General features: G+C 36.8%; 1 protein-coding gene across 1 annotated transcript; it reads right to left on the minus strand.

The window, feature by feature from the left end:
• Positions 1–971: 971 nt before the first annotated feature.
• Positions 972–20551, minus strand: LOC117401157 (actin-related protein 3). Its single transcript, XM_034001668.3, has 12 exons — positions 20332–20551; positions 12345–12400; positions 8924–9048; positions 8279–8389; positions 7929–8024; positions 7282–7389; positions 4383–4526; positions 3338–3511; positions 3135–3227; positions 2855–2980; positions 2331–2414; positions 972–1901 (listed from the first exon to the last, which is right to left on the minus strand). The coding sequence occupies exons 1-12, from the start codon at positions 20373–20375 to the stop codon at positions 1806–1808; spliced, it is 1257 nt and encodes a 418-aa protein (XP_033857559.1). The 5' UTR covers positions 20376–20551; the 3' UTR covers positions 972–1805.
• Between the last annotated feature and the right edge of the window lie 418 nt (positions 20552–20969).

Below are 20969 nucleotides of genomic sequence, written 5' to 3' on the forward strand. Positions count from 1 at the left end.
AATCCCAGATGAACCCTGGATTGTATTCTCTTATCAGTCAAAGCTGGCATTATAGGTTAAGATTCGGTGGATAGGAAAAACTACTTTAGAGACTAAAAGTTTATAGGAGGAGTTGTCCCTTCCAACCATTATTATTCTTATTAAACTGAAACGATTAACCCACCCTTACTGACTGGGTCCTGAACCACTTAATCAGTTAGAATTGGAATGGAACCAAACTTTGGAAAAGCACCATAACATTAGAAATAAAAAGGAAAGAAACACATGGTACTTTGATTAAGAGTATCTCATCAACATGCAGGTTAGTGGTGGTGGGAGGAAGAGTGCTTGTACTAAAACTACAGATATACCTGTAGTTGGTGGAAGAGTTAAGACTTTAGCAGATATATATATATATATATATATATATATATATATATAATATGTCTCTATATATATATATATATATATATATATATATATATATATATATATATATATATATATATATATATATACACAGTGCCTTGCAAAAGTATTCAGACCCCTGACCAATTCTCTCATATTACTGAATTACAAATGGTACATTGAAATTTCGGTCTGTTTGATATTTTATTTTAAAACACTGAAACTCAAAATCAATTACTGTAAGGTGACATTGGTTTTATGTTCGGAAATATTTTTAAGAAAAATAAAAAACTGAAATATCTTGCTAGCCTCTAAAAACTGGATGATGTGTTGCGTCTTTAAAAATACATAACAAACACATTTCAAATGCATTTCAAAATTACTTAAAGTAAAAAGAGGATACAGCCAAGTACCTCAACACTCTCAACGACCATCAATCTGTGAGCACCACCAACTTTAAAACTGCATATATACAACCATTTTCCATTGGACATAGGCTGAATTACAGTGGAATTGTAACTGTTTAACAACATTATATATTTTGTTGCCTTTATGCTCAGACAATAAATGCTCAGACAAAAACATAGAAAGAAATGTGTGCCTTTATTGGAATGTTGCTAGGCATTAAATACACCAATTTGATCACTGGAATTATTTGGTACTTAAATCAAAAAAAGCCTACAATACTGGTCCAACAGTCATTATTATTTTTTTTTTTTGTAGCGGGAAATAGAATGCATTGAGTAATCAGAAAGCACTAGCAGGCATCAGTTAGTTTGAGAAGAGGTCCATTACCAAAGCAGTTTGCAGAGTGACCGTGTATAAAATCAGGAACCAAGAAAATTGGTCACTGTGGAATAGACTGGACTAACACGATCAGACGAGAGACGATTCTGTGATATGCACAGTTTCCTTTGGGAAACTACTAGTTAGGATGTCACTGATTTTTTTTAACTATTATTAGTTATCTTTTTTACTTTCCCAACATTATATATAAAAACTTTGTATGAAATATAAACAAGCTCTTGCCTTGTACACATAAAAGAGTACAATTTAAGTATAACAGAGCTGATGTCTAAACCTATTCAAATCCTGTCGATATCTGGATCTCTTATCAACATACAAAAAAAACAAAAAAATCAGGGCACAATAAATTCTAAAACCATTACAGAGTTTTATAACAAAACTTTTCACAATGCTCAGCAGATAGGAAAATTAAACTCAAATTATTTTGGCTTCGTACTATTTCCCTCATATTTTTTTATTTTTATTTTTTAAAAAGACACATTTACGGCCTGATTGGTGTTTGGTCTTTTAATCTATAATCTTTCTTTAATTTTTCAACAATTGCAGCCATCCAGACAGTATAGGTAATCAGAGCACACCCCCAGTCAGTCCTGAAATAACCGAGGTCAGCTTTAAGACATGACTCCAAACACAGGGTTGTGACGACAGATGCTGGGCCCAATCTCCTCGTAATCTTTTTTGGTGTGGCAAACTTGGTAGAACTCAGGCTGCAAGAAAAATACAAACATTCAGACATTCAGCATTGTCATGCTTGGTATGAGAGTACTAAAGAAATGCAATTTAAATAAAGTGTATTGTATGGGAACCTTTTTTTTTTTCTTTGCATTATAAAAAACATTCCTGAGTATAACACTGGATTCCGTGTAAATGAGAACTCTTTATTTGAACATCTAGGTGCAAATGAGGTGCATTTTATAAAACTAGCTTCATTCATACAAACAAATAATGAACATTTACCAAATATAGCCATTTCAAATATAAACATTTACCAGATAGCCAGCTGTCTGCAAAAGGAATAATGCTCTGCATGTGGTTCAGGATTACCTTGGTCACAGATACATGAAGCATTGGTTCCAATTGTTGGCATGTCTTCAAAAGGTTCATGTGTTTATATAGATGTTTGTAAAAGTACTTACAGTTGAAGCTAACATGGAGCCTCCAAACCAGACAGCATATCTCTGCATATGATGAGTTATAACCTGCACGTCGATGGGCTTTGGCTGTCAAAAGAAATGCAAAAACATGCCTCGAATTACAATTTAAAAGCAGACAGACAAAGGATTACAAATCTATTATGCATATATTCAGCCCCGAAAGAAACATGCAAAGGAATATCTCAATATTTATGCTATGCATGATTCTGGAGCCTCGACAGGGACACAGTCTTAAAATCAATCACCCAATCTGCCTAATTGCCCTCTTTAATCAGAAGATTCTCTGCATGTTTGATTTCCCTGGGTTTCAATTCAATTTCGACTCAATTCCTCCACACCCTCTGCAGCCCTGTGGATTCTTGGGTCGGCTCGTAACAGGACAGAATCTGGGTCATTACCTTCGTGATCCAGCTCCTTTTTTTGGGGGGGGGGGGGGGGGGGTCTCGTCTCTTGAAGGAGACGGTTGTACAGAAACATATCAAGGTAAGTAATTGTCAAAAACGTACCTTTAGTTTTCCACCACTTAGCTCTTCACTAAGTTTCAGCCTGGCATCTACAGTCCTCTTCAAGTCTCTCTGCATACGGCGCCCAAAGTCCCTGAACATGGTCGATCCTCCAGAAAGAACAATGTTCTATAAAAGGAAAATAGCACAGATTTTAATCATAATATACATAGATAAAACAGCATTTGTGCACACCAATATTTTAAACCCACAAAGCACAACAGCTCGTTAAATCAAATATAACATTGGAAAAAAATAACAAAATTTCCAGATTTTTACTTACCTTATAAAGAGGACGCCTCACATCAATGGGGCAGTTCTGAATAACTTCATCTACTACCTCCGAGATGGGCTGTGTGAAATCAGGGTTGGCAAACTAGGGAGAAAAAAAAAAAAAAAAAAAAAAAAAAGTATGGATATCCTGTGTTCAGAAATATGATTTTTGTGTCTTTTTGTTTTTAATGTGTGTGTGTGTGAAAGCATTACCTCAGGATGGAAGAAGATCTCTGGTCCCAGGAACCTCTCATAGCCTACATCAATGGTGAACTCTTTCTTGCTAATAGAATTTATACCAGTGTACTGCTTGATCCATTTTGAACCATCTGTGTCATACTTGCTGAACTCTTTTACTAAATCAGGGCAAACATAGCTGAAACGCTCCTGAAAAAAAAAAAAAGAACAAGACTGAATTTGAAATCATAGTAGTTTATAAAAAGAGGCAAACATGCAACCTGTACAACTGTCTGATAAAGTTCAAATACAAATAGTGACACCTGCTGGTACAAACTGAGAAGAGCTTTTATTAGTTAGGGACAGCAAATTCACCAAAAAAATAACTGCTTTACAAATAATCCCTCCCCCCCCATTGCTAAAAATCTGAATTTTATAAACTGAAAAAATAGCATTTCATTTCTGTATTTTGTACCTCTGTAGTGTTTCTGTTATCGATATGTGACCTAAACATACCCACCAAATTCATTTTAGAAACAAAAAAGAAAAAAAAACATTTGTGCATTAATATGTTAACAGTTTACAATGAGTTTATAATTATGTTATAATATGCTTTAATAAAGTTTGAGAATTGCTCACAACATTTTTTTTTTATTTTTTTATTTTTTTATTATTATTTATTTATTAATTTTTTTAAAAGATGGGGATCACCAACCATTACTAGCCTGGGACCAAAAACATATCTGTTTTTATGTGCAAACTATTCAAGCACTGGTGCGGACACTATTGCAAACTATATTGTGTTGTTTGCAGCGACAGAGAATTGTAGCATGAGAAATATTTCATAATCTTTGGGCTAGATGGAGAGACAGAAACTAGGGTAGACACAGAGCTTGTTAATACAGACTAATGACTAATGACTCAGGGTCCTGGGATTACTTCTGGACCTCAGCTTGGGAACGTTTGCTGTACCATCACAGCCTTACATGAGAAGTGTCCTTTAATGCAATCAGGGACTGGTGTGCCTGCAATGAATCATGAACAGGGTTTATAATGTAATAAGACATGCAAGTAGACTTACCTTAACTGCTTTAGCAGTTTCTAGGGACTGCTCAGGAGGGATTCCCACCTCTCTTTCTCTTAGAAGCTGCTGGGTAAAATATGTGATGTCACGCCCAGCAATCGGAATGTGTTTTATGCAGCTGCCAATCACGTAGCCTTCAGCCTACAAGAACAAGCGGAAATGAAAAGTTAAAGAAACTCGTGTTTCACAAACAAAATTTGTGCAACTTCACCACCGCATGTTATAATGCTGTCGCCTTTCATCCTTTGTAAACTGTTAAAGAACAGGGTTGAAAACAGATTTAGATAAAGAAAACCCTCACAAATTCATTATTGCAGGTATCAAACTACAAAAGGGAAACAGAACCTTCAATGAACCAGAAGTGCTATTCAGGGTCTGTGAAACCAGACGAAAAAGATACAGAACAAAATGATCAGGGGCTACTGAGAAAGCAGTGATGAGGGGCAATATGTTTAAAGGCGTGCTAATTGTACCTTTAAATTTAGTAATATACCACTATTAATATCACCAAATTGTTCTAAGGAAACTATTTGCTAGAAACAGAGGCTTTGTGACTATTGCCCTTTGACTGTGAAAAGATGTTCAGTATAATGAAAATAATGCTTAGTTATACCACCCTTTGTCCACTAGGGGGACCCCCTGCCCTTACAAAACCAGCAGTTCTCAGTCAGTTTCTCCACAATCTCTGGTTCGGCTAAGCACTGATCACGTGTGTTTTTTCTTTTTTTTTTTTTTTTTTTTAATCAGTTTTACTCTGTTTCGGTTTATATACCTGACAATGAATGATACCATATAATTTTTTGTTGTCCAACAACCATAACACCAAGTTACTTTTCAGATAAACAGCAATCTCACTGTCTTTGTATAGTACATAATGAAGTAAGAGTTTGTAGAATCAGTGCTCAAGGATTTAAGCACAGCTGTTTGTTCAAGCCACAGGAACTCATAACCTGCCCAGACACTGTAAAGATGACAGTACCCAGATGGACTGAATTAAGGAACACTCCTTTTTCTTCTCACGATAGTCTAAAATTAGGTTTTCATGCTCGCTCTCTGCTTTTTTTTGTTGATAATCTCACATATTTTGTAATTCCAACACTGTGATATGAATTCAGTATTTGAAAATACACATTTTAGCTGAAGTGTATATTAAAAAAGTGCAGGAAAACCACTTTAGGATGTGACACAGCAAAGTCAACAACAAAGACATTTTTCTAACGCATCAATTCTGCAAAACTACAACTATAAGACTTGAGGCGGAGCTACCCAAAACCACGAAGGCAACGGAAGCCGTGCATTACTCATTGAAATGCTGCACACATTTCTTCAACGTTTTCACACTTGCAGAGAGAGAACGCAGAAGTACAAAAAGAAACAATTAATTAATACCTTGAAGCTCATAATATAAAAGTACCATACAGTTGGCTATAGTTTTAACACGTCTAGAATTAGCAGTTCCATACCACAACATATACTCCACCCACAAAGAAGCAGCTGCTGCACTTGCTTCCATTAAGCCTTTATTTATATATAAATAATTTAATTAAAAACAACATTTTAAATCAACTCAGAACTTCTATTCTGTATTCTCCAGCATATGGGTACAATTTCAGCAAGTATGACTTGTCTTTTCAGAATCTGAGAAAACAGTAAAAAAAGGGTCTCCTTTCTGTTTTCTAATCAACCCTTTAAGAAATGACATCACGCATTTGGAGAAGCTGTAGAGCAGTTGCTAGAACTGAAATAGCTGCAGCTAATAGTTGGTACTGTGTAGAGATCACGGTGACTGTGGGTTAGGACTGAACAATATTTTCGACACAATCCTTTTGTTAATCAGAAAGTTTAATGCTGCATTCGCTTTACTTTCTTCAAGCCCAGATCAATATTGCACCATTTGAAAAGATCAGACCAAATATTTGGTGATTTTTTTTTTTTGTACTTTAAATTGAACAAAAATCTCTCAATTCACTCTGAGACACACACCTCGTGTCTCTATCTAAAGCTAATATGTAAAGCTATTGAGCATTTTTCCCCCCCAAGTGTGTGAATGTACATTACAAATACTGAATGTACATTACAGTATTTGCCACAAAAGGCTTGTTTTAATCTGTTGTTTATTATTATTATTATTATTTATTTCTTAGCAGACGCCCTTATCCAGGGCGACTTACAATCGTAAGCAAATACATTTAGCCAAAGACTGTATAAATGGTACAAACCCTGGAAAACATTACAGCGGAGAATGAGCTGCCCAAAGACAGAAAAAACAATCTTCTACAATAACTTTGCCATTCACAAATCCCACTGTGTATAAGAACAACTTGGGCTCTTCTGGAGGTGGTTGTTTACCCTCAAGTGAGCAAAGTCATATTTCCATATATGATATAATTTGGAGTCTGCCAGGAAACATGACACGTTACTGCTAACTACAAAAACAGAGAACAGCCTGGAATAGTGTGTTGTCATGAGTCTAGAAAAAAGGCTAAGAGAAACAAATACTGCACAGTGAATGGTTCGGTTTGCACCTTCTCATTTTCCCGACTGGAAGGTGAAGGAAAAATAAAATATTGTACGGCGTATTTCAAGTGTCACTTTTTGCAGTGTTACTGCACTAGCGATTGGCAAATTGTTCCTCTATGCTCAAAACAATGTACGGAAATATACATATACATCAGTGCAAAAGATCTTGCTTCCACATCTCTTAACTGACTCCACTGAAAAAGACCAAACTAATTTTGTTTTGATTAAAACAAACTTTGAAGACAGCTATGTTTGTTTAGAGCCTTCATACAAATCAACCCAAATCCAATTTTGATCTTATGAAATGTCCAAACAAAGCCAGTGTGACTGGACCATGCTGTTTATTCAGGGACCAATAAAGGAGGGGGGTACTTACTACTGGGATGACATGAGTGACCCCATCTCCACTGTCTATTACTGTTCCGGTCAGCGTTCTCTCTCCTACTTGTCTTGATGTCCAAGAGGCAGCTAAGGCGAGGACAGCCTAAGAAACAAACAAAAAACACAATCCTTTTAGGAAAGTTTAGTTGCAAAGACGAAAGCACTGTAAATGTTTAAAATTGAGTAAAGGTCACATTTCGTGTATAATATGCACAACTTTCCCTTTTCATTACATGAGTAATGTGTACAGAGTGTGTCTGTCTCTAGTTAGGTACATAAATTAGTGTTTGGCAAACAGTTGACATGGAATAAAAAATAAAATAAAAAAAAGGACTGCATTGCTCACCTAAATGCATCTGCAACCTTGACAAATCCATTTACGATCAACTTTGAAAGGGCACACATTTCTCCAATAAGAATCTAATGGATAGTGTGTTGCTTTTTATGTATACATAAACATACATTTCCTCTGCAAATGGCAATTAAAATGAGTGCCAGCCAAGGTTTTTGGTAACAATGTTGTTAAAAATCATAAGAAAGCAGATTTTAAAATAGTATCAGTCTTTTAAATTCCTATAGAGGAGAGAGTACAAGAAAAGATAAAAGCCAGTGCTAGATTTACAAATACATTTATTTTTTTACCTGGACAGCAATATAAAGGCCTGGGACATTGAAGGACTCAAACATGATTTCTGCAGTGTATTCCCTGTTTTCAGGAGTATTTAATGGAGGTTCAGTCTGTATGGAGAAATAAGGTGAAGAGTTAAAAAGTAACACAGATGCCATCACAGAAATTTTAAAACAAACACAACTGAAAAATAAGCATCACAGTACATAAGCACCTGCTTGTCGATGAATTTGAAGTACTGCACAAACTTTTAATGTGTTTTTTAAAAGCATGCGAAATTAGAAATACACAGCTGTTCAACTAGTAAAACATTGGTAGATGGAAGACATAACCATTAAATTTCTGCTGTATTTTGATCACTTACCAAAAGAAAATAATGGTCTTCTGGTTCTGCCCTAAGGTATTTAAAGATGACCTGTTCCATGAATCTTTCCATCAGATCCCAGTCTTCAACTATACCGTGACGAATTGGCCACTGGTTAGAAAAGAGGGAACATGGTTTAATTAGCTTACCAAAAACCTGCTAACAAACACCTTATGACAATACTATGGATTATAATTAAAAAAATAAAAAATAATAATGAAAATGTATATTTAACATTGTCACAAAAAAACTTTAAGTGGAATCTGTGTCATTCACTGCAGTAACACAAAATGGTAGTGATTTGAAAAACCTTGTACCCTGAATGCGCCCTCTGCTGTAGTAATGGCTCAAATACTGGTACAGAACAGGTTTAATTCAACAGTATTCTCATGTCAATACAGTCTGGATGGAGTCTCATCTGATAAGAGCGAGACCGATGCACACCCTGGTGCGTTATGTTTTTCTTTTTTTTTTTTGGATAGTGTACAAAGGTAGCAGTTATTAGAATGCAAAAGAGATTACACTATGTTAAAAGTATACATACTAAAGCAAAAGGGCTTTTCAATGTACTGATTGTAAGCACACTTAAGTAATAATGCTATATTGTTTATCAGCAATGTTATGCACAATTTAACTGCCGTTCACCTTTGTTGCATATGATGGTTTGTCTATTGCTTCATCCCCAATGAAAAAGTCCAGATCATCCACTCCTTTCATCAACCTCCTCTGTGCCTGGTCTCCAATGTTTGCTGACTCTTTGATAGCAATACCTGTTAAGCAGAAACATGGGCACACAATCAGACGGGTATAAATACCATATTGCATAAAAAGCAACATGCATAATAGATATTCTGATTCTTCAAGGTCGGATATAAAGGAAACATTATTTAAAGTGCTATCAATTTATCTTTCTGCTTCCTCTCATAAGTGCACAAGTACATGAACCTGGCAGCGAAAGCAAGGGAGTGTTTTATGCAGTCCAGTCAGTCCCTGAAAGTACCTCCTGTTGTTAATAATGACTGGAAGATTGTTCCTTTTCATGCAGTTTTGGAGTTGCCACTAAAGGGCCTGTTCTGTTTTAATGTAAGCGCCCAAAGTTTGATTAAGAAATTATTTTCATCTTCACTTTTTTAACCATTTATTTTCCGAAGATCGAAATGCATCCTCATGTACTGTACTAGGGGAATCTGAAAGTATTGTCTGGTTTGACTGGTTAGGCTGAAGAGCACTCAGAGTGTTTAAAAGTGCACACGCTTCAGTTCGTTATTACTAGTGAAAGATTGAACTAAACTCAGGAGATCCTGTACCAACCTTGAAATTAATTCAGGAAGGTTTCTTTTTTTTTTTTAATGTGTTATTGCTTGAACATTCTGTACTGCATACTATGCAAGTTGAATTATGCAATTTCTAAATGCTATTTTTACTTTTTCATTGTGGAAGTTGGTCCTTAGATGTTGCCTTCAGCTCAGGATGCATAACTCCCGTCAAGGTCAACTATCACACGGTACAGCCATCATCGACGGGCACTAACGCTTAATTATCTTTTCCTGTTTTTGCTTAATTAGCTTTAGTAACCCTTTAAAACAGATCATCTTCCCATCCTTAAAAGTTCGAGCAGCACATCTGGCTTTGGTTGCCATTTCAGGTTCTTAAGACAAAACCTTTAGTAAATAAGGAAATGCAACAAGAAGATTAAGTTTCACCTCTGGAAGCTTGGGTTAGAATCTTACTTACTGCACAAGGAAACAAGATTTGAGACGTCGATCAATTCCTGTTCTTCAATTCCAATTCCAATTCCATTTTAAAATCAATTCTGAATTCCAATTCTAATTCCCATTCCTCTTTAATCAATTCCAAGACACCATTGATCAACATTGCAATGTGCAGTATTCTGTTCAAATTAGCTTTTCGCTGTGGCAACAAATTACTTAAAATTGAAGTCACATGTTAGTCAATTAAATCGGCTTAAAAACAAAAGCAGTTGAACAAATCACAAATAATTATTATGTCTCTAAAATACCAAGTCCTTTGAAGGAACTGGAATTGGGAATTGATTTTAAAAAGGAATTGAAAATTGAATTGGAATTGAAAAACAGGAAATGATCCCAATCTGCCACCATGAACAGTATTACAAAACCACCACAAACTCCGGCACATTAGCACTAAAGGAAATCTTTGCTTTACATCCCACCAGGCAGGATTGCAGCACATTGGCTGGATCTGGAGAGACAGGAAGTTCACAGAACTGCTGATGTGCTATATTCTTCTCAGTGTCCAGGTGTCTTTAATTCAGCTCATGTCACAAATAACTCAAATTAACATCAAGATGGAGTTCAGAGGAGCAGACTGCAGAGCACTGCACCTTCTACTGAAGTGCTGATTGTTTGCTTTTCTTTTTTCCAGAAAGGAAGTGGTTTGGTTTGGATTCACAGCAGGCAATGAAGGGAATATTTAATGGAGAATCAGCACATGGAGGAAAAAAAATGGGCAAAATATCAAAGCTCTCTTTATGTCCAACAAACAGCCATGAGAAATCAGACTAAAATGTTACACTGAAAAACAAAATTATACAGGTAGTTTATGTTAGGTGGCGGTGTTGGTACCTTGTTCAAGATTATAGGCAAGTACATATCATTTCACTGGGTTGATTGATGTTCCTAGAGAAAAAAAAAAGACTGAACCTACAGCTTTACAGTCAGTTAATAGATTACTTAAAATGCAAACAACTCCACCTCCCAGCTAATATGGCTGAATTTGCTCTTCAGTTTACACTAACACACTCACAATGTGGAAAGACTTTACGTGCGAGATATGCTGTGCGAGGAACGGAAGGAGTCAGCTTTATTAGCATAGTACCACGTTCTCTTATTTTTTTTTACCCCGCTTTTTTTTTAACCCGATTAGAATGTCGCCTCACCACTGAAGATCAGCAGGTGACCTCCCTTCTCACTCCTGACAATCACCTCTTCCAACAAGCATGCCATAGGCAACAAAAAATCCAGGAGGAAAAAGCCTCACCTAGGAAGTCTCAACCTGCCCAATAAGGAGGAGAGCACTACTCACTCAGGCTTTACCTTAATACTACTAAGGTCCACAGACACGGGATAGCTACAGTTCCCCAGGGGTACGGCTTTTTTTTTTTTTTTTTTTTTTTAGAAATGAGGTACAGAGCTTGACTACATATTATATTTAGAACCAATAAAACCAAGAACCAAAAAGATACAAAGGCTGCTGGTCAGGTACATGGAAACACATGTGCAGTTTGTTTTTAAAAGATTGTTTGGATTTGGCATCCGTCCACGAATGCTCTTACTGACAACATCGCTGCTAATTACTGCAAAACCTTTGAGACATATGAAAACGATTCCAAAACACGACACAAGATTATATACCAGGAAAAAAAAAAAATGCTAAGCAGGCAAATACAAAATAAATCAATTGTGTACATCCCGAAGTAAAACAAATTACAAATGTGGATTAAACAAAACAAAAAACTCGTAATTTTGTTTGTTGCTTCCTGACTATTTTGTCCCGAGTCTCCTTACTATGCTTCCCCACCTCTCCCTAAGATCCTACATTATCATGTTTAAGGTCGTCCGGAGCATTCCCTGATGATGTTTGCTATACCTGCTAATTTCAACAGTCAACAGTTTTGCTCCTTTTGTGGCAGCAGCAGAAATCCATCTCGCTCGGGATTATTATTATTATTATTATTATTTGTTTATTTAGCAGACGCCTTTATCCAAGGCGACTTACAGAGACTAGGGTGTGTGAACTATGCATCAGCTGCAGAGTCACTTACAATTACGTCTCACCCGAAAGACGGAGCACAAGGAGGTTAAGTGACTTGCTCAGGGTCACACAATGAGTCAGTAGCTGAGGTGGGATTTGAACCTGGGACCTCCTGGTTACAAGCCCGTTTCTTTAACCACTGGACCACACAGCCTCCTGCAAGAACCCTCCTAGGATTCTTAAACAAGTAACATGAAAACCACACAGGGTATGTTTATACCTTGGAAAGATAGCAGACTTGAAGAAAACGCAATATCATACTACATGTACTTACACGATGGAACGATGAACTGTGGTTCTGTATTTCCAGCATATCCAAGTTTTGTATACCTGAAAGTAACAAAAAAAAAAAAGACACAAATCAGTCATGAACCACATAATTTTACTACAAAGTTACCTACAGGCAATCCGATGCATTTACAACCTGCAATGTATTTTAGGAGCTGGGTTAGACATCAGATTACCTGACCAAATATCAAGCCTGTCTACTCTTCACGTTGCTCACAAATTAACTGTAACCTGGATTAGAGTTCACAGTTCACAGTGGTGTCCAGAAATGGTTAGATTAAAATTATTCAATCAAGGCAACAGGTTTCTTCTACAAAATAAAAAAAATAAAAATAAAAATGCACTCTCCTTTTCGTACTTTTTAGGATCGGTGAGCCTGGTTTGCGCCATTTCCTGTGAACATCGCCAGTTAGCTCAAAAACACACAATCCATCAGGCTGTATGATTTATCTTACAATTCACTACACATTTGGAAGCCCTTACTGTAAAATGTTAAACAGTGCCTTATTATTAATGACAGCATGCTAATGTATCAGACTCATTAAATCTGCACTGTGTGGGAGGAATAGAAGAAGAAAATGTATTGTAAGAAAATTGATGTCCTATTTCTGGCATTGCGCGGAGACAAGAGAGGATCAGGCAATTAACAGTTCTGTTCTAGGAGGCAGGTGGTGTTGTTTTTTGTGACAATGAAAATAAGAAAATAATATTACACTAACCCCTCCCCTTACTGAGGACTCCTAATCCAGTTGATAAAAGCATAAATAAGACTCTAGGTTTTCACTATGAGTTTAAATAGCCTTTATGTACAATAAGTACCAAGGTGGGTCTTAGTAGCCTCATAATAAAAGTTGGAAAAGGTGTACATAGAGCCCCGATAGGAGGACTTTACTGTCTGGTATTTGATGCATCACAGACAAGGTCAACTACCTTAAAAATTACAGATTTTTTTTTTTTTTTTTTACATTCAATAATGTTTCACTTTTTCCTCCATTTGCTAGAAATTCTACAGTATTTGAATGTTCTGTGGTCTTCTGCCATTTGGCAGTGACCTCTAATTGACCTTCCAGATAGGTTGATGAAAGTTCTGAGGTTTCTAATGTAATGCAGGAGGGGCTGCATGCCACCACCATCAAGTTTCAAAAGGAGCCTGACAATGTTGATTTCCCCAACATGAGAGAATGCTTGACCTTCAGTAACACAGCAATCAAAAGCACTACTGTATGTAGGACAAGAAGAGCTTGTGTGCCTGCCTGGGGAAACAGGTGACTTCAAATGTCCTACAAAAGCATTGGAGACTACAATACTGTGGAAGCCCTGGTAAAACTATTCTCCCAAAACTGGTGAATGATTTCACTTTACAGCAGGGACGGCTATTTAAACATGTCAAAACATGAATGCTCCAAGCCAGTGGATCTACTTATACCAGCGCAGGCATTCTGGTAGGACTGATTAATAACCTGCTTTTAATGCTTAACAAATAATCAAAAACATTTCACTCTGTACATTCGACTTTTAAACTGCAGAAAAGAGGAAAGTGAACTTCTCTGGCCACAAAAAACAGTCCCCAGTCTCACACCGACAGTATTTGTGACTCCCACAGACTATATGGGCTAGTCACAATCTCCCAGATGACACTGCCTGCCAATGGTGACTAAAAGACTATAGCTGAAGTGGTGGGCATTCAGCCCTCTGTTCATTTCTGTATGAGCTTTGATCACTGGAAATGACAATGTTATACATTTTGTTTGCACACAAAGGATCATTGAGGGGCAAGTGTAATGATCCCATGTGAAAGTCCTCCACACTGTACTCAAAATACCTACTGTTGTCTGGAGCTACTGTAGGGGTAATATTTGGAGAATACTGTACTTTCACTAAGCTCAAATCATACTTACAATACTGTACATCAGGATGATCCTAGATCATACAGTATAGAATATATGCATATAGTAATATATGCAGGACTTATTTCTCACTGTCCTTACAAAGGACAATACAAACAGTAATACAAGGGTTGGGTATAAATGTTAAACTTCAAATTATCTCACTAAATAAAATTTAAAAAAAAAATCTACATAAGGGGCAACTGTTTCCATTCCTCCATAAAACACATAGTGATTTATTAATGCAATATTCTTTGACTAAAAATACTTGAAATTTTAAATAATGAAATCCAGCTGTTTTATAGAACACACAGCCTCAGCTACTATAGCATTGACACACTGATGACTTTTTTTTTTTTTTACCTCGGGACAATTCAAGCAAACTGAAGTTCAGTTCAAAGTGAATTCAAGTTTGTTGTTAGGTTCATATTTGGACATTTTCTGCACTAGATTGTATTTGGTTTCAGGGCACTGGACTGGCATCAGATTATCTTAACATAAAGACGGAAGACAATTAGAGATTCAAAGGCTGTTGCAAGATGCATTTGACCATTTGGACGCCATTTGAATACTCGCCATCTATACTGTAGATTCCTTCTTCTTTCATATGGTGTTTGAAAAGCGACAGGCTACAGCTGTAATTTTAGTTTTGTAAGATTAAAAGGGAACTACAAAACTTAGGCTGCCCAAAGCAGCTATAGCATATTTTACACTCTGACTGACACATCAAAACAAATAGTGAAATATTGAAGGGTCTTCGAACAGAAAAGCACAGTACTGTCAATAATGTACTGCAATGCCCTGTTTTTATACTGGTATCATTGTGTAATAGTATCGCAACGTCTGTTCACACTGGAGTTGTTAACAGTGTCGTACTGGTATAACCTTATCAATACGAAACCCAGTCAAGAGCAAGTTTCGTACCGGTACAGTTGCGATATGACTCTGAGCAGAGCAAGTGTGGACAGAATGGATAATTTGAATCAATGGTTAAAAACTAAAAACTCGCTGCTAATACCAATAAATCCAAGTTTTATAATTGCACCGGTCTGTACTGTGTGAAACACTCATCTCTCTTTTCTGCGCATGCGCCATCTCTGGTACTGCGTCCAAAAAACCTCAGTTTTCGTATAGATTACAGTATGTCATCATTACCATGGGTTATGTTTTTCGTCAAGACACTCTGGGCAAGAGTAAAACAGACTTCGCAAGTTTTTTATATTATTAAACATCGATAAAATAAGCTTGAAGTAGCTCAAACCGACAGTGCTCCATTGACTCAATAGAAAATCTCCTCCAGTCCCGATAGAAAACCAGTGGAGTTGAGTATAGTTGTAATAGAATATTACGTGTATCAATATAAACCACTTTAAATGTGGACAGGTATATCGCAATAGTATCGGTCTTGTACCAGTGTTAAAGTGAGTTTGGACAGAAAGTTATATAGGATAAGTCTATTCTAAACTGAAACCGATACACGTGTGACCAGGGTATTAATCAGTTGAAATGACAAGAGATTAGTTTTGTTTTTAAATATTTGAGCCCACTCAGTATTCTAATACCATGCAGGACACATATTTATGAGGAGGAAACATAAGTGTCAAAAGTGGTTAAAAACTTTGTAGATTGTTTTCAAATTCACATACAAACATAAAAGCCACAAAAATCTCATCAGAATTCTCCATGTACGGTACTTACTGAATCATGACATGAGTTTAATACGTTTTGAGAATGAAGATGTTTTGCACATTACCTTCCTTTACTTTGGTATTTGAGTTTACCTGCATTCCAGAACGTGAAAACAGTGAATTCCAGACTTGCCTTGAATAGTCACTTACAAAGCGGCTGTGTTAAAACAAGTCTCTGCTGACACACTGAGCTGCTGAAGAACACTAGTGATGCTAAGACCAATCCCCCCCCCCCCCCCCCCCACAAACTAACATGATTGCTCACTGAAGCCCCTTTTTAAAAAATACTAATGATGTTTAAACAGAGAGTTACAATTACCTTTTTTCTTTCAGTATTTGATCAACCTTTAATTTGCACTGTAACAATACAGGGACATTAATCAACTTCTTACATGTTATTTCTTACATGTACTGTAGGGACACTACAGGCGCAACTGTCGAAAATCAAATATCATATTAAGCACTTGACAGCATTATAAGAGAGCAATACTTATTTATCCCATCAATCATATTCGTTGTCTTGAACTTTACACAACAATTTCATTCTTTTTTTTCAGTTGCCTGTGGAAAGAGAGGTGTGCAGCTAAAGGAAGACTAAGTTTACAAAGTTCATTAATCTTTACTGTTTCAAAAACTAATGCTAAACAATAAATCACAGGACTCCTTTATACTGCATGTTAACTTGTTTATCAGCCATTATACCAGAAGTCAAATGAGATGCTGTACACGACTGCTAAGAGACAGCAACAGCTTAAACCTTCCTGAGGTCAAGCTAGGACACATCTTTTTACCATCAACTTTCAAAATGTTCAGCAAAACCAACAGAGGTACAGTTATAACACTGAGTTAATGAAGCGACATGGCAAAGATGACTTTTTTGTTCAAGGAAAATACTCAGTGGCTTTGTTCCGTTTGTGTTCCTTGCAAAATGATGTCATGAAGTCCTGTGGTTTCCTTTCTCTAGCGTTACAAGTACACTGCATACTCTAGTTGCTGCTTAAATGCCAGCAATATTCCTTTTCAATTTGGTCAACTTCTCCTTTTTGAGAACTGGACATAATCGTGCAAACACTATGGCATAGAAGTTTGGGTCAGTTCAGAGCCAAGGTTGACAACCAAGGATAATAATTATCTAAAAAAAAATGTTTTTGTGATTTTCTTTGCAATTCAGTAAGTCTCTTACCTAAAAAAGCAGACATTGTTTATGCTATAAAAATCTCCACAGCCATATTATTTACAACATAACTAGTGACTCTTTTATTGTGCCGTTTGTTCCCTTTTGTTTTTTATTTCCTTAATTCAGGATATGCAATTATTTCAAAGACAAGGTGATTTATTAAACTGTACAGTGTTAGAGATCCTGCATCCTGGTACTGTTGTTGGCCACATGGTCCAACTGCAGCTAAACCAGGAGTGAGTCAGAACCAGACCTGGGCATAAATATTATAATGATTAGTTAAATATACTGAAATTCTTCAAATAAAATGTACATGTGACTTGGACTATTTAAAAGGTTTTTAGAAATATATTGGAATTGATTGCAAATATTTCAACCATTGTCCATTCATTTGAAAGATATTTAAATATTAACCTTGATTTACAAATATATATATTGTCAAATAACGCAACACATACTGTAGTGTATTTCAGCATTTATTTATACATGCACATATACAGGTAGATGGCAGTTATATAATTCACAAAACACCAGAATAATACACGTTATTATTGGCATTTTAGTGACACAATTCATCAATCCTTGGCATGTATAGTGACTCACATTTCTCCACTATCAGAAATCATATTATTAACAAATCAATACAGTCCCATCCAAGTAAGTCAATATGATTGTCCATTGCCTTTATTGCAAGTGGTGATTGCACTTGATAAACAGTGTTTCAAGCCTGGAGTCGCTCATTGAACACCGATCTAGGCTAAAGGTCCAGCCAGCAATACTCAACAATCTCTACCGCAGCCGAGGTGGCTGGCACATTGAGGTATCTGGCAGCTAGCTTTGTCAATACAGGGAACTGGGGCTCGTGGCTCTTCCAGAAGGCAAGGGGGTCGGGCCCTTCTGGAAGGCACGAGGTGGACTCTGAGGTGGACAAACAGATTTCAGGTTGTTCTGACTGAACAACCAACTTGCTGTTTGCAGTGCTTGCAAGTAGTTTTGAACTTGGTCGGAAGCATTGTCTGGCATGAGGAAACGCAAGGCGGTGTTAGACCTCGGTTGACACATGTTGTTGGTAGCAGCAGTGGCCCCTCAGTGTAACTTGACATATGACTTCACTTGCGAAGAGGAATGGCAGCTTTTATTTTAGGTCTTGCGAACATGATTCAGAACAGGCCACTTTACCAATTGAGGTGAACAGAGATAAGCAGGGAGGAGTTAACCCACTCAATTACCTCCGGACAACTGCTCTGTTAATGGCAGCAGGTGTAATTGGTTATTGATGAACAGCTAACTAGGACAGGAGTTGGATTCAGGATATTAATTAGGCTTTCATTACATTTCTTTCCATATATAAAGATGGTTGAATATATTTAACTTTATTACAACTCTTGTAGTAGTATTTAATTTTCAAATACTAGTCGATTTCTGCAAGTTATTTAAATGTTTTCTAATAATATTTACTTTTGGCAAATTATATTTAATTATGTCCAATTATTCTTTACATTGCGTGGTGACATTTAATTATTTCAACTATTTGAAGGAGTTGGTATTTTCAAATTGAATACAGAATATAACTATCTTTGTCCCGGGTCTGGTTAGAACCAGGGCACCCTGATTAGCACTGGCCTTGACCCTGGGTAAGGTAGTCAATAATGAATGGGAAACGTTGTGTGCGCCTCCCATGACATCAGTTGAGATTGACAGTCAAACTGCAAAGATGAGCCAATAGCTCAACAAAAGCATTAGGCTAAGCGGTGCGTCTTATCTGCATGTTTCACTGCAAATCTGATATTTTTAAATCATTCTGGACACTTGCAAAAGCCATACTGGATAATTGTGTATGTCACGGACGTTAATAAGACTCAGATTGCATAGCAGTTACACCCATTCCATGTTTTAATATGTGCTTGATCAGCCCCAGTGTGTAGGTAACAAGCTCTGGTGTTTCTTATTAAACTCACTGTGAAACCAGGACTGGATCAAACAGTTATGCAATTAACAGTATAGCCTTTAAAATGTGAATGGAATGTTCCGTTTAGCAACTGAGAATGTACAGTATGTATACACTGTGTTTAAATGGTATAATGTGTTTGTTTTTTGCAGTTTACAGATGCAGGGGGCTACTTAACAGCACACACTAAAGCTACAATGTTTACCAACTTCCTGGTAAGTAATTTAGATTGTGTGCATTATATGTGTTATTCCTACCTAAAGCACAGGTGTGTTTTTATTAAACTCACTGTGAAACCAGGAATGATTCTAACTGCCATGCAATGGTAGTGTTATTTCCAACTCTGAGTAATAAATAAATAAATAAATAAATAAATAACTCATTAGCCTGACTTAAGACAGTCATTTTACATTATTATGAACCTTGAACAATATGTATTTTTATCACGTGTATCAACAGCCATGTTATGTGTGCATATGCTGTACATCAGTACAATTAATGTAGTACTGCTAGGAGCAGGAGAAATGTACCTTTCGCAGAAGCGGAAGTTGGGTGTGAGTTGATAAATCTAGGTTTGTACTCAAATTGCATTTCTAAAACAGGCCGCTCCAGTACAGTCATTATGGAAAGCAAACGCCTAACTGTTAAAAGCATGGTATTAACTAAAACTATCTGGCAATTGTAACGTTTCTGAAATAAAAATAATAATAATAATAAAAAATGAAGAAAAATACCATATATGGAATAAAAACCGTGAAAGCAGGAAGAGGAAGTTCCTTTACGCTTGCTCATATAATGAGGACTTTTAGAGAAGTAATGCATGAAAACACAAAAACGGAATTTCAAACACAGAATCGAACAATAGACTTGACCAAAATCTGAAACAGTTTGGCAACACAGAATCGATTCAATACCACGAAATACGAGAATGCATAATCCTTGACTGCTGAGTTTTTTTTTTATATGGGTGGACCCCTTCATTGAAACCCCCCCAGACAGGAAGATAATGACTTTCTGATGATGAAAGCAAAAACCACCCCGCGGCTGTTAGCTTTCATTTAATTTTATTGTTGGTTGAATTTGCAAAAATATGTATTTGCAATTAAAAAATACAATTGCGATATTGCGCCAAACAGTGGAAAATAAAAATAAAACCGGCTGCGAGAATGGAGCCGGCTGCATACACACCCAGAGAACTGACTGAAAAAACTGAAGTGCCTACCACCATCACCTCCGCTTTCTTGCACGGAATGCAAATTATTTGAAAGCCTTACCCCGTTCCACAGTCGACCACACAAGCCGGTAACATTCCTGCCATCTCTTGCGCTCCTGTAAGTTGGATTTAAAGGTGTGTACGTTAGGTTGAACTGAAGGTGCTGTTTGCTATCTGACCATCCAGAGGCGGAACCCTATACCCTCACAGTGAAGTTTCTACTTCCGCACTCAATTAAATTCTCACAGGCACAGCCAGGGGGAGGCAAGATGGCTGACGCTGGAAACAGCTACACAGGCAGGGCTTAAGCGACGTCAATCACGGTGCTGGGTTCCTTTGCTAAAAAGTAAAGGCTCCACCTACATTGTAACCTGCTTTCTGTGTATGCTAAATGCGAATCTGAATTGTATCGCGCTATAATATATACTCAGGCTAATACTGCCAGTGCTCTTCTTGCTCCACAGCCAAGTCTTACTGCTGCATAAATGGAAAACAATGTGGTCTCCAACATTACATTCATAAGAATTATTCTGTTGCCATATATATGCAATGGTGCATAACTTGCCTGCTGTTTCCTGCGACGTCTGTGTAAACAAGATGCTGTGTCTATTAGGACCTTTCCCTTAGATGAAACAAAAACAACAGCATTATGCACACTCTACTTCATCAGGTATCAGACCTCGTTTACAATCCATGTGG

Source organism: Acipenser ruthenus, chromosome 10, assembly GCF_902713425.1.
Source record: "Acipenser ruthenus chromosome 10, fAciRut3.2 maternal haplotype, whole genome shotgun sequence".
NCBI lineage: Eukaryota > Metazoa > Chordata > Actinopteri > Acipenseriformes > Acipenseridae > Acipenser > Acipenser ruthenus.